This window comes from Anoplolepis gracilipes, chromosome 11 (genome assembly GCF_047496725.1).
Source record: "Anoplolepis gracilipes chromosome 11, ASM4749672v1, whole genome shotgun sequence".
NCBI lineage: Eukaryota > Metazoa > Arthropoda > Insecta > Hymenoptera > Formicidae > Anoplolepis > Anoplolepis gracilipes.
Window position 1 is genome coordinate 11,599,780 of NC_132980.1, and position 12,599 is coordinate 11,612,378.

At 38.7% G+C, this 12,599-nt stretch overlaps 1 protein-coding gene and 1 long non-coding RNA gene across 20 annotated transcripts in view; one reads left to right on the plus strand and one right to left on the minus strand.

Moving 5' to 3' along the window:
• Window positions 1–12,599, minus strand: part of LOC140670899 (uncharacterized) — an 81,490-nt gene that overhangs the window by 44,240 nt on the left and 24,651 nt on the right. The window contains exon 3 of the long non-coding RNA XR_012047644.1: window positions 10,703–10,929. This is a non-coding gene — a long non-coding RNA (uncharacterized lncRNA). The remainder of the gene's footprint in view (window positions 1–10,702; window positions 10,930–12,599) is intronic.
• Window positions 1–12,599, plus strand: part of Rhogap100f (Rho GTPase activating protein at 100F) — a 69,445-nt gene that overhangs the window by 42,214 nt on the left and 14,632 nt on the right. For 8 of the 19 annotated variants that reach the window (XM_072901723.1, XM_072901726.1, XM_072901724.1 and 5 more), the window contains exons 4-17: window positions 3,749–3,862; window positions 4,413–4,595; window positions 4,815–4,838; window positions 5,358–5,516; window positions 5,886–6,115; window positions 6,545–6,806; window positions 7,776–7,787; window positions 9,262–9,517; window positions 9,831–10,094; window positions 10,500–10,658; window positions 10,738–10,901; window positions 11,163–11,511; window positions 11,595–11,813; window positions 12,047–12,435. In XM_072901723.1, the coding sequence (XP_072757824.1) occupies window positions 3,749–3,862; window positions 4,413–4,595; window positions 4,815–4,838; window positions 5,358–5,516; window positions 5,886–6,115; window positions 6,545–6,806; window positions 7,776–7,787; window positions 9,262–9,517; window positions 9,831–10,094; window positions 10,500–10,658; window positions 10,738–10,901; window positions 11,163–11,511; window positions 11,595–11,813; window positions 12,047–12,435 (2,784 nt within the window). Of the gene's footprint in view, window positions 1–1,244; window positions 2,107–3,748; window positions 3,863–4,412; window positions 4,596–4,814; window positions 4,839–5,357; window positions 5,517–5,885; window positions 6,116–6,544; window positions 6,807–7,775; window positions 7,788–9,261; window positions 9,518–9,830; window positions 10,095–10,499; window positions 10,659–10,737; window positions 10,902–11,162; window positions 11,512–11,594; window positions 11,814–12,046; window positions 12,436–12,599 lie in introns of those variants that run through there. The other 11 variants (XM_072901716.1, XM_072901736.1, XM_072901731.1 and 8 more) reach the window with 7 other exon arrangements.

Consider the following 12,599-nt stretch of genomic DNA (forward strand, 5'->3'; position numbering starts at 1 on the left):
ATATTGAGAGCGTAACAAGAAAAGTTGCGCAAGGGAAGAGAGTAAAGAGAGTGAATGCATACGTCGGGAAATAAAAGATCGTTGTTATTAGAGAGATACATGGATGATGCGAAAAATTCTGTATAAAAATATGCGATCTGCAAAATTGATATCGAGCGGAGAAAACACACAACAGTAATAAAAATGAGGTAAGAAAAGCGAGTAACGAGCAGAGATAAGACATCGTCATGATAGAAGAAACGAATGATCGAGATGACAGTTTGATGCATGGAGAATGAAACGCGAAGTGCGAATCCGAAAGAAAACCTCTCTTACGAATCGCAAAAATTCGTTCTGCCGTAAAAAAAAAAAAAAAAAAAAAAAAAGCGCGAACAAGGTTGCGATGTCGCGCGAGGTGAGGTCGACGGAGAAATCGTGCGATCGCTGACACTTGTAAGTAGAGTGCCTGCGACTGCAATAAGAAGTAAACGAAAGGAGAAAAATCCAATTGGGGGTAGCCGCGACTGAGAAGAGATAAAAGCGGGAATTGTTTGGGAAAAAATGAGAAGAGGAGAGAAGAGCGAAAACACGTTGCGAAAATAATTGGAAGCCATGTGGAAAGCGATACGAGAAGCATGAAAAGCGTCGTTTAAGGGAAAACAGGCACTTTGTGTAGCTAAGAAAAATTCGAAGAAAATGCAAAGATAAATAAATAATAAAAAAGGAGAATATGCTTAAAGGAAAGATAGGATAGCTGACGCGCCAGGAAAAGCAAAAGGAAAAGAAAGGGAAGGAAAGGAAAGGAAAGGAAAGGAAAGGAAAGGAAAGGAAAGGAAAGGGGCACGATCCTACGTAACTCAGTCTAAGCAAAAAGGCGCGAACGAGATTGCCGAAACACTCGGAAATACCTGAAGAGAGAGAGAGAGAGAGAGAGAGAGAGGAGAAGAGCAGGAATGCAAGTACGGAAATCAGGGAGCGCCATCAAGAGGATAGACGATAAGACGGAAGGGAGGAAAAGAGAGGGCTAGGAGGACAAGGTAGACAGGAAGAACCGGGGTAATGAGAGAAGAGGACGACGTGAAGAAAGAAGTGACGCGCGCGACAGAGCGCGACAGAGAGAAATCGAGTGGGCACGCAGAGAGAAGAGACGCCAAGTTTAGTGGTATGCTGCGAGCGAAGGGGAAGGAGCGAAGATAGAGAGCGCGTAGAGATGAGAGGGGGACAAAGAGGGATAGGGAGAGGGAGATAGGGTGAAGAAGGGGTGGCTGTGCGCGAGGAGAAGCGACGGCGACGGCGACGGCGACGGAGCGCGAAGCGAGTACGTTGAGAGAGGTACGGGGTGCGAGGTGACGTCACGCCGGGTCGATACTCACTTATACTACTCCGCGGCGACACGGTAACCTCCCGGCGATGGCGCACGCGCGCCTTTTACCCTTCTCACCGAGACTCGTACTCGTTCCTGAACGCCGCTTCCCGCCATATTAGCCACCATGGGGTAGGCGAGAATGTGCGACAGGGGTGGCTCGGGGTGTTTCTTCTTCCGAAAGGTAATCCGTGCGTAATCTCTCTTTCTTTCTCTCTCACTCAGTCTCGTTTCTTCATCCTCCGTCACTCTCTTTATCATCATTCTTTTTCTTTGTCGCACTCATATCCTCATCGGGCATTTAGCTATGCTACGTCCTACGCGCGCCCTTTCGCACAGTTCGCCGGTCACGTGAGACCGGAAGGAGATTGGCGGCTACGTGCGGAAACGTTCGAGAAGAAGGACAGGTCGGAGGGAAAGACCTGCCGGTGTCTTCACGGTGCTAACCGAGGACGATTCGCGCACGCATGGGACCGCCGCGACGAGGTAGTACGACACTCGCGGCGGACGGGTTCGCCCGGCAGACGGGTGAGACGGGTGAGACGGGTGAGACGGGTGAGACGGAAAGACGGAAAGAGAAGACGGACGGAATACGAGGGTGGTGGGCTGCGGGAAGGAAGGGCGGCGAGGAACTCCAGGAGCCGCCGCCAGCTAGCGAAAGGGGCTGTAAATCGGCCACGGCAGCGTGGATGTCCTTGCTGTCGCTCTGCGACCGGATGTGCGGTACCGCCGCGTGGCTTGTCCCGGTCACATGCCTCCGCGGGGTGCGTTTAACACCGTTCATCTTTTGTGCTATTCTCCCGGCCACCGTTAAATAATAATCCCGGCTAGGCCGTTAATGCTCAGCTAGGCTGTCGAGTGCGCTGACAGCTCACCTCAACCAGCTTACTTGACACTTGAGACGCGTGCTCCATCGATCAAAGGCTCCTTTTTCTTTTGTCGAAATTCTCTGTTATAAGTATGCGGGAGAAAGAAATAATTCTTTCGTATCCTGTCATCATCATCGTATCATGATCAATGCGCGCGCGCAAAAATTTACGACAGCGTTTGTGCCGTTGTGAAATGTGTCGGGTGGATGAATTTGCTGCTTAGAGTTTTGCTGCGCGTGTGGTTCGATAAGGATGTGTTTCTCTCCATAGTCCCGATCAAATTCACTCTCAAATCACGGTCAATAAGCATGAGGATTTATGGTGCTTGTGTTATGCCAAAGTGACAGATTGATGAGTTTCCGCGAGACGCCGCGCCGCGTGCTTCGTTAACGGCCTCTCGTGCTTCTCACTCGTCAGAGGATCTTGGCTCTCAGAATTAGACGTCCTATTTATCTCGAATAAATAAATCATCTTTTACATTTCCTTTTTTTTCCATTAAATATTTCACAATCTCATTGTAGCACGTATAATCACGTAATCATATATTAATTGAAATTAATACAAAAAAAGGTTTTTTTTTTACAAGAAAACAACTCGCTTTTAAAAATTTATCGCACTTAAAGATGCATGATTTTTACTGCTTACTCTTATCAGACGCCGCTTGTTATGTTAACAAACGATTTGATTAATTTATCAAAAATAATTAAATAAAAATAAAAAGATGTAAGGTATATTTAGAAAAAGGAAGAAATTTGCAAACATTACTTTCCATAAAATTAACAAAAGTTTTTTTGTAACAACTTTGTAACGAAATTTGTTTATAATTTTTGAAAAATATCATATAATTTATCATATATATATTTTAATTAAATTGATCCAATTAAGTACAAATTTTTGCTTCAAAATTATATGTTCGTATCGTAATAGTTCCAAGTCACGTGTTTGTGATAAGTGTGTTTCTCCTTCTATGATATTTTCTCTCTCTCTCTCTCTCCTCTTCTTTCCGCCTCATGCATTTTCGTACGATATTTTTCAATTTGTACATGTAATATTAAAAAACAAATCTTTTTTTGCTTAATTTATTTAAATAATTCTCCGAGTCCAAAAAATAGATCGCAAAATACTAGACAAATTATTTGAGTAACTCATATCGCCACTTACACATTATTATACATACATATATATATATATATACATTAACAAAATACGACTTTCTAAAGTACTATGTGGTCTTAGATAATGTAAGATGCTCACGTTACGTAATTGCCAATAGAGTGTGCTACATGTAGCTGATTTGTAGTTTGAGTGTAGATTGAATGTTATGTTTATCATTAATTTATATTTTAATAAGTTTTTGATAAAAAGATGCCATTTAAATTATCTCGAGTCTCATTGCTAAACAGTAGCGCTCCATTTCTGTGACACGAGATTTTTTATTCGTCATTCATTCGTCATTCTCTTTGTTATTAACTGCAATAATTAGCCTAATTTGTTTTAAGATTAATCGATGGCGAAAATAATAGTTATTGTTTTATAGGAGGGCCGGGGGGAAGTGACAGACATAAGCGCAAGTCCTGGGAGGCAGGCACCTGCCAACCAGTTGCGCCCCAAGGAACCACCCCCCATGGTCATTCAAGGAGACTTCAGGAAAGTAGGTGACACTTCATTAACTCGTTGCCGATACAATGGATGAATTTAGTGCTCGTTGCGTCGATAAACTTCAATTGACAGATAGCGTGACGATAGATTTCGACATTCTATTGTCCTACGCGTAAAAGCTATCTCGATGACTAATTGAAATATATTAACACGTGTGTTTTAGTATTATACTTGAGCATTATGCACATAATCTGATTGTCATTATAATAATGCAAAATATAAATTAAATTATTCCGTTTCTGTTCTTTAAGCGAATAAACAAAGATGTAAAATATATTTTATTAATCTATAGCTATATATAAATATGAAGAGAAGCAGAAATTATTTCATTTTGTTTAAATAACATTTTGCACAATTAATCTACTTTTATTCGACCGTATATCCTTATGTCTTTTTATTTAAAATATTTGAGAATTTTGCTGTTTGATAAAAATGATGAATTGAAAAAAAATATTGCTTTTGTCATCGAGACGTATTCATCGGTCAATTGATGATAAATCTTCGCCATACATTCGGTAAAATAAAAGGATCTATCATTGCAGGTGAGCGGGATCAGTACAGAGATCTTCAAGCAGATCGAGACTGTCGAAAACGATCATGACGCTTCGACAGCGGCGGCCCTCGAAGCTGTCGAGCGGAGAGGCGAGATGGTCGTGCGTGTCATTGAGCCTCGGCAAATGGGTAGACAGGCTTCCGAGGCGGCGAAAAAATTTATTGCTATGCAGGTATGTTATCGACGGACCGTCTGTTTCCGACAGATTATGATTCATTTCGCGTGGAAACGTAATATCTTGTCATAAATTAGTACTACACGGCCAGTGTTCTTTTATTATCATCAATGTATTACACCTTTCTGTTGTCACCCGTGTGTTTTTTATCTCTTTAATTTTTTTATATTATTTAACTGTGGAATAATATATTGCTATTTTTTTTTTATGTCTTAGCACCGTTTGATGATGTGGAAAAAGGTGTGGCGATATACACATGTATTTATTTTTTTATTCATTTATTAGTTTCAAATACACAGACACACATATATACTAGCAAGATTCAATGTAAAAGAAATAGACTATACAAATGCAGAAATGCCCAATTCAAATATGAAACTGAATATGAAAATTTAAATTAAAGTTAAACACAGATTGAAATCAATCTTTTGTTTCAATTTGTTTAAATTTTGTGAATATGTATAATTCTTTGTCATTTTTAATAATAATTAGAACCAAAAAAAATTGAAAGTGTGGCTATCAAACCAATCATTGAGATAACATTTGTCGTGAATTTAACTTTCGAAACTAAACAAACAGGTATATAACAGTATCTGCTTGCACCGCGACCATTTTTGCCGCGCCAGAACACGGGGAAAATTATTTTCACGACAATGGGACAATTTTGCGCGACGTAATTTCCACGCCGTTCTTCGAACACACACGAGATAACTTGATCGCACGAATTAAAAATATGTTCGCTCGCGACATTCGTTTCAGGATCCTAAGCACCCTATCCACTTTGTCGAGATAATCAAACGACCGGGACAGACCCTCGGTCTCTACATACGCGAGGGCAACGGCGTCGACAGGAACGATGGAGTTTTTATTTCCAGGATAGCTCTGGAGACCGCCGTCTACAATAGCGGCTGTTTGAAGGTGAGAATCTTTGAGAAAGTGAGAAACCGACCCGACAAACAGAACGAGACGAAGCAGTGAATCGTCCTCTCGCTTTTTTTTCTTTTCTTTTTTTTTTTTTTTTGCCAAGCGAAAACTTAATTGCCACCATTGCTCGAAACAACCTGGTCATTTAAGATTGGAACTTATTTCGGGACACGGTTTCGGTGGCGCGCAAAGACGTGTCGAATTAAATTTATACTTTTGCACCTTGACATTTCGCGAGTTAAATATCGATCTCATCTTTGTCCGCATTCGGTTAGAGGAGATTCTCTCGTTTATTCTCTCGTATATTCGTCAGACGACTAGATCGTTTCTCGTGCGTCCGTCATCATGTATTCGCACTTGCAGGTGGGCGATGAAATCTTGGCGGTGAATCTGGTCGACGTGACGCACATGAGTCTCGATGATGTCGTCATCATCATGTCGATACCAAGGCGACTCGTCTTGGCCACGAGACACGGTCCACATCAACCGGTTTCACATGTCCGCCAGACCGAGCACAAGGCGCCACCCGTGGTAGTTATCAAGAGGGAATTGAACGAGGATGAGAATGACCACGTGACAAGTAATCATGTCAGGTATTGTCTTTGCACATTCACAATTATTCTATATCTTATATCTTATATATCGAATTTCGTTAATAGCTGGAAACGACAAAATTATATATATATATATATTACACACGTAAATTGATTATTTCGAGATTCTATATAAATGACTTTATATTATTAACGTTATATAAATTTATTATTTTTTTTTCATTTAAAAATTTGTGAAAAATGTAAATTAATTATTAATAAAAAATCGATATTCCACGCGACAGGAAGAGACCAATTATCTTTTACGTTATACATATTTTGATAATTTCAACATCGATGATTTAAATTGTTTCTATCATAAATTAAGATAATTTTTTATTTTAAAACTCGCATAATAATCGTTAGTTACTAAACACTAACTTGAATACAACTTTGCGTGTAGAAAAAATTGAAATTTTTGACACGCAGAGATGGCAGTAGCCGTAGGCGAGGCGACGGCCGCGAAATGTTACCGTCGCGATCGAGACTCGGTCTCACGGGTTTGGGATCAAGCCAGGATCTTGGATCGAGCAACGGTGATCTGTATTATAATTCACGGCCGGAAGGACACTGGTCCTATCAACCGCCACCGCCGCCGGTTATCACGCACCAGCCGAAACCTTCATCGACGCAACATTTTCAACCGTACGAGCGTGGTTATCCGAAAACGTTGGAGAGCTTAGCTGAGAAAGTAAGTTTTGCGCAATGTTACGCGCGAGCGCCGATACAGAAATCTTTACGTGGATCGAGATCCATCGGAGAGACAGAAAATATGTCGTCGAAGAGAGCAAATCAATCTTCGGGATATATTAAAAATGAGAATTGAAAATGTGAGAGAAAGTAAAAAGAATTTTTTGTTTAAATTGCAATAAAATAATAAATAAATTTTTATAATTCAACTCTTTCACAATTTAATAATCCAAATTATAATATATGAGATAATTAACGGTAATATATAATTAAATGAGGTTAATAAGAGGTTAATATTTATTTTTCTCTTATTAAATACTAATAATATTTTAAGATAATAATATTAATTTTCCAATACGCGCATTATATAGAATTTATTATGTAAGAAAATTATTTTACTTTGATTCATGTTATTGTATTATTACATTATTATATTGTATATCAATACGGTTATTAATTTTTTTTTTTTTTTTTTTTTTTTGACATTTTGTCGCTTCTGCGATCTCGATCCCATGTAGTATATGCATAGATGTTCTAGACGATGTGGATCGAGCACCATTTCACACCTGTCTGCACCAATTCGATACTTGTTTGTCCTTTTACTGTCTCCAATGAATGCTACTTTACGATTGAAAGAAAGTGGTGAACTCGTGGCAATGTCTCGGGACACTTGCTGTCGCGATCTCCGAGTCTTTCGGATTTTGTTTTTATTCGAATTCGAAAATTCTCGGAGGATTAAAGTGTTATTTACAATATAACGATAAGAGAAAATGTTTAAAATATTAAAGAATATTAAATATCGTATATCAAATCATTACCGAAAGAAACTTTTCGCGAGACTAAATGTAAGAAAAGGTAAATGTCTGAATTTTTTCCGAACGACGCGGAGAGTCGATCCGCTCGCGTACCGACCACGTGTTTCATATGACTAATCGGTTCTATGAATGAATGCTACATTGAAATTAACCAGGATTTTACAAAGGTAAAAACAACACAAACTTTATCTTGATACCTAGACTTGTGTATGATTGCAATTTTCTGTAATGTTTTAATGGACGCGAGTATAAATATTCCCCCCTCCTTTTTTCTCTATCTTTCTATGAAATATTTGACAACAAACGAATGCGCGAGTGCACGCATTGCATTTTAAATTCCACTCACTAATCATTAATCGATTTCTTATAGTTTTAAAGATAAATGGCAAATTTTAATTTGTTATTTAGAAAAATATTAGAGAAATATATTAGAAAAATCCAAATAATAATATTAATGTCAGTAAAAAAAGTATTTTCAATTTTAAAGCATAAAGAGATCGAGTAAAACACGATTATACGAAAGATAGATTATAACATGAAAAAGATATCAAGTTGCACGTACCTATCTTTTTTATTTCATTTTACAATAGCTTCTTCAATTGTGGAAAAAATAGCGGAATAAGTTAACAACAATTTATAAATTATTCATTAATTAAATTGCTTTTCTTGTAATCATAAAAATTGCATTTTGCAGTAGAAGCTTGCGAAGCTAAAGTTCGATAGAGATTAATGAAAAAGAAAGTCCGCGAGAGAATAAATTATTCTGTAATAGGATATAATTAAAAGTTAGTAAACGGAACGAGAGATCGCGAAAAGTTTAATAGTAAACGACTGAAATTTTTAATCATTTGCGACGATGTACCAGTGCATTCGTTTAACGAGTTTCGCCTAGAAGAAACGTAATGCGAATTAATGGATATTTATATATGTATATATTTTTAAAACGTAGAAATCTCGTACACCTGCTACCAATGTTTATGTGATGTGAACCTTAACTTTATATTTTCTTGCTGTAAGCTTGCTACTTGTTCTTTCGACTGCATTTCCTACATTTCTATATTTCGGATAACGTTAACAGTTATTACGATTAACGTTATCGCGAACGATTATCGATTGCCAGGATACTCTGTGTATAGTATTAGTCCATACAGCTGTTAAAAACTTTAATAATTTATCAAAAAGATTATACTATGAAACTTTAATTATTTTTTTATTTTTTCATTTCTTACAAACTGTATTCCTATAAAAACTTTTGCATTTAACACATTATATTTGTTTTCTGTCAAAGCATATATGAACTATAATATAAGTAAGTGTAAAATGAATATTATTATTAAGAAGCAATCGATGTCGTAAATCGACCGTATTTTGAAAAAAAAAAAAAAAAAAAAAAAAAAAATCGTTATTCTGTATTTTTTTCATGTAAAAATTCAAATTAAAAAAATTAAAATATATACATACGTGTATATATGTGTATGTATAAGAGACTGTATAAAATATTAACGTAACGTATTTTTAGCGGAAGAAACGGGAATATTTCTAATTTACGCGGCGATTGGCAATCCAAAAGCAATCTACTTATCTACGCGGTATTTATGGATTGTGACTAAAATTTCTTTCGTGTGATCATTGCGAGTGTAGGTACACCCCTTCTACGCGGGGACCATGATGCCCTCGTCGAATGGCCGACGTATGTCGACGGGTGGCGGAATGCAATCAGTCGGCGGCAGGTTGTCGGGTCAAACCGCGCAGTCGACTCATTACGGCTTCAGCCAGCACACCGGAAGCGGAAGGATCATGCCGAGAAGCGGTTCCGACCAGCACCTACCCCGAGTCGATTATACGAGTATCACGACGCCGGCGCGACATACCCTTCTTAGATCCAGCTTGAAATCAGGTTCGTAATGAGTTTACTTGCAACCCAACGGCGAGCTTTCGAGACTTACGAGGGCAAATTCCGTCAGTCGATATTTTATGCCCTTTCTACGCAATCATATTTGTTCTGCAGAACTAAACTTTCGACGAAACTTTTCTAATTTATTGATTTATTTATTGATTTATATTTCGAATTTGATATATTACATTACTTCATGCAATAATGATTTTTAAAAATATGCAATATATAATATAAATGTAACCCAATAATTTGTGAATACTCTGTGAAATTAGATTTATACGCTTATTCGAAGAGAATTTTCTTTCATCATTAGGTACATCAGCATTACGTTACAACACGAGGTATGGTGGACAGACTGACATAACGTCCGCCGCGCAGAGACAAGGACAATTTGGCACCTTGACGAGGCGACATCGACCTTCGTTGGACTACGCCTCCGACACCGAGGCTACTTGCTCCAGCTCGCCGAAATCAGCGTATTACTATTATAGGCACAACATGAATAATCCACCTCAAAGTAGCGTCGTATCGCATTTAGCTACTCTTTCGAGGTCACAAATCGGTCAGAGTTCCTCAGGTGAGTCAAAATAATTCAAGTTTATAAATTATGCCCCGCTTTCTTTCCGAGATCGTTATTTACATTTTCATTGCAATTAATAAACTCTAAACTGCGATCCAAATAAATTTCACCGACTATTATAAATTCGAGGCAAATATTACGTTTTCATTTTAACTTTATTAGCGCGTAATTTGATGTAACGATTACTTTAATTTATTCAGAGAACCTTGTGGAAATTCTAAAAATATACTTTACCAATTATAATGTAATATATGAAGTATTTAGAGAACCATCAAGTCTATCTTGTTATAGAGTTACATAATAAACGGTTTAGGTATTTCCAAAAGCTTTAAATCTAAAGCCTCTGGGCAAAACGCGATTCTCTATGAGCGAGCGTCATAAATCACGAGATTTGTCATACAGGTTTAAGGTCAAACTCGTTACCACGAAGCGGTCGGACGTTGCCCCAGCAACCCGGTCTCAGATCGGGTCTCAGCACGGTCGCGTCGGGCCTGATCGATCAAGAGGACAGCGACGGTGCTTTATCGGCACCGGAATTGCCTTCCATCAGGCGTGACAGAGGTAAGCTTAAATAATGAAGATAACTGAGAACAAAGCTTACTTACTGGTGGAGACTGACCGCGCCGATAAATCGCAACAGGCAGGATACCGTCCTCGCCGAGCGTATTCACGTCGGATGAATATCGCGCCTGGTTGAGTCGCACGCCAAGCACCAGCGCCTTGTATGAGCAGATCAGGGCGACCACAAGTAGACCACCTCGTTACACATACAGCGCCGAGAATATTCACGCAGCCGTCAATCAGGTATCCCGTGTAATCACTTGACACGGTTCTGTAATCAGTCGTTAATTTTGTCGAATAGTTTAATAAATCTTGTTTGATTATTTTTCAACTTATTTATATTTCATTAGTATCCATGTGAATAAAATTAAATAAAATTTCAGTAGTAAATATAAAGTAACAAACCTTTCCAAAGTGAAAAATCACTTTATATATAATTTATATTTTTAAGAAAAATATTAAAAATAAAGATTCATTTATTATCTATCATCCTGGTTCGTGTAGGGTGAATATGGCAGTTATGGTGGGTATAGACCGCTCTCGAGCACGCTCGATCGCCTGTCGACAAGATCGGCGTCGGCCCAACAGGTCAATCTCGCAAATCTCAGAGCGTCAACGGCAATTAGCTCGACGTGTCATCGCGGTACAACGAATCCAAGGCCAGCCTCGGTAGCATCGAGCGCGCGCTCGTCGCTCGTGGCCCAGAAATCGTCGTTAACGAGCTCCGTGAGTCAACGGGCGACATCGGTCAGGAGAATTAGAAATCTGTTGGATCTTGAGTCTACGAGGAGCATACCTACCCCAACGCCTACCAGAACTCAGGGTCAAATACTGCTAGATATTAATCCTGCAGGTGAAATTATTCAGTCTATTGTATTTGTACTATTTTCCTCTCGAGAAGAAGCAAAAGTACTGAAAATTTATTCTCTTTCGCAGAGTTCCTCAAGTATAAGATAGAGAAGCCGCCGACTGTGGGCACTCCGAGCTCAACGAGCTCCCTTTTGAGTTCACTCGGGGAGACAACTGGTGGCGATTTCGCGAGCGGAGTCAGCGGATTATTATCGGTCCATCTTTTAGCGGGACGCGGGCTTCGAACGACTACGACCTCATCGGCTGCCACTACACCTTCCACTCCTTCCGGTCAACCAAATTTAGGTGCGTTAGATGAGATAATTTTATGCTCGCGCATATTTTTCATCGAAAGTCGACAATATTTTACTCTTTTACATTTGTTTCATGTTTATTTCATACACTCGAGTAACGTAATATAATTGCTAATTTCAATATAAAAATTTTACATTATATTGTTTTGATATTATCTATATTATACAATGTTATAAATAATTTTATTTCAATAAATCCATTATATTTGGCAAAAATAATTACAGCTAGTTGTGGCTTGAGAGACTTGTACTGCGTACTGGAATGCGACAGGGTGCACAAAGCTCGAACAGTAGTACGAACCGGCGATTTAATGTTCGACTGGGACGAGACCTTCGAGCTGGACCTCGTAGGCAACAGGCAGCTGGATCTGCTCGTTTACTCTTGGGATCCGCAGTACAGGCATAAACTCTGCTACAAGGGATCGGTGCATTTAGCGAGTTTGCTGAAAGAGTCACCGGAGCATCAGCTAGCTGTCAAAGTCGAACCACGTGGCACAATCTATTTAAAACTGCGATACACCGACGCTCAACAAACTTTTCGTCGAAGAGGTCTACCAGTCATATCCTTAGCTACAAGAGTCGCGCCTCTTTTTGGGGTTGATCTGGATACAGTAGTAAGTTTCCTGTCTTTTACAATGGTAAATTTTCAATGTTTACTCGTAAATATGTAAATTTTTAAAAATAATATATATGTATATGTAACATTTTTTTTTTTTTTTACGATTGAAATAGTTTGAAAATTCGAAAGTATTATTTTGTAAAAAACTTATACATATAT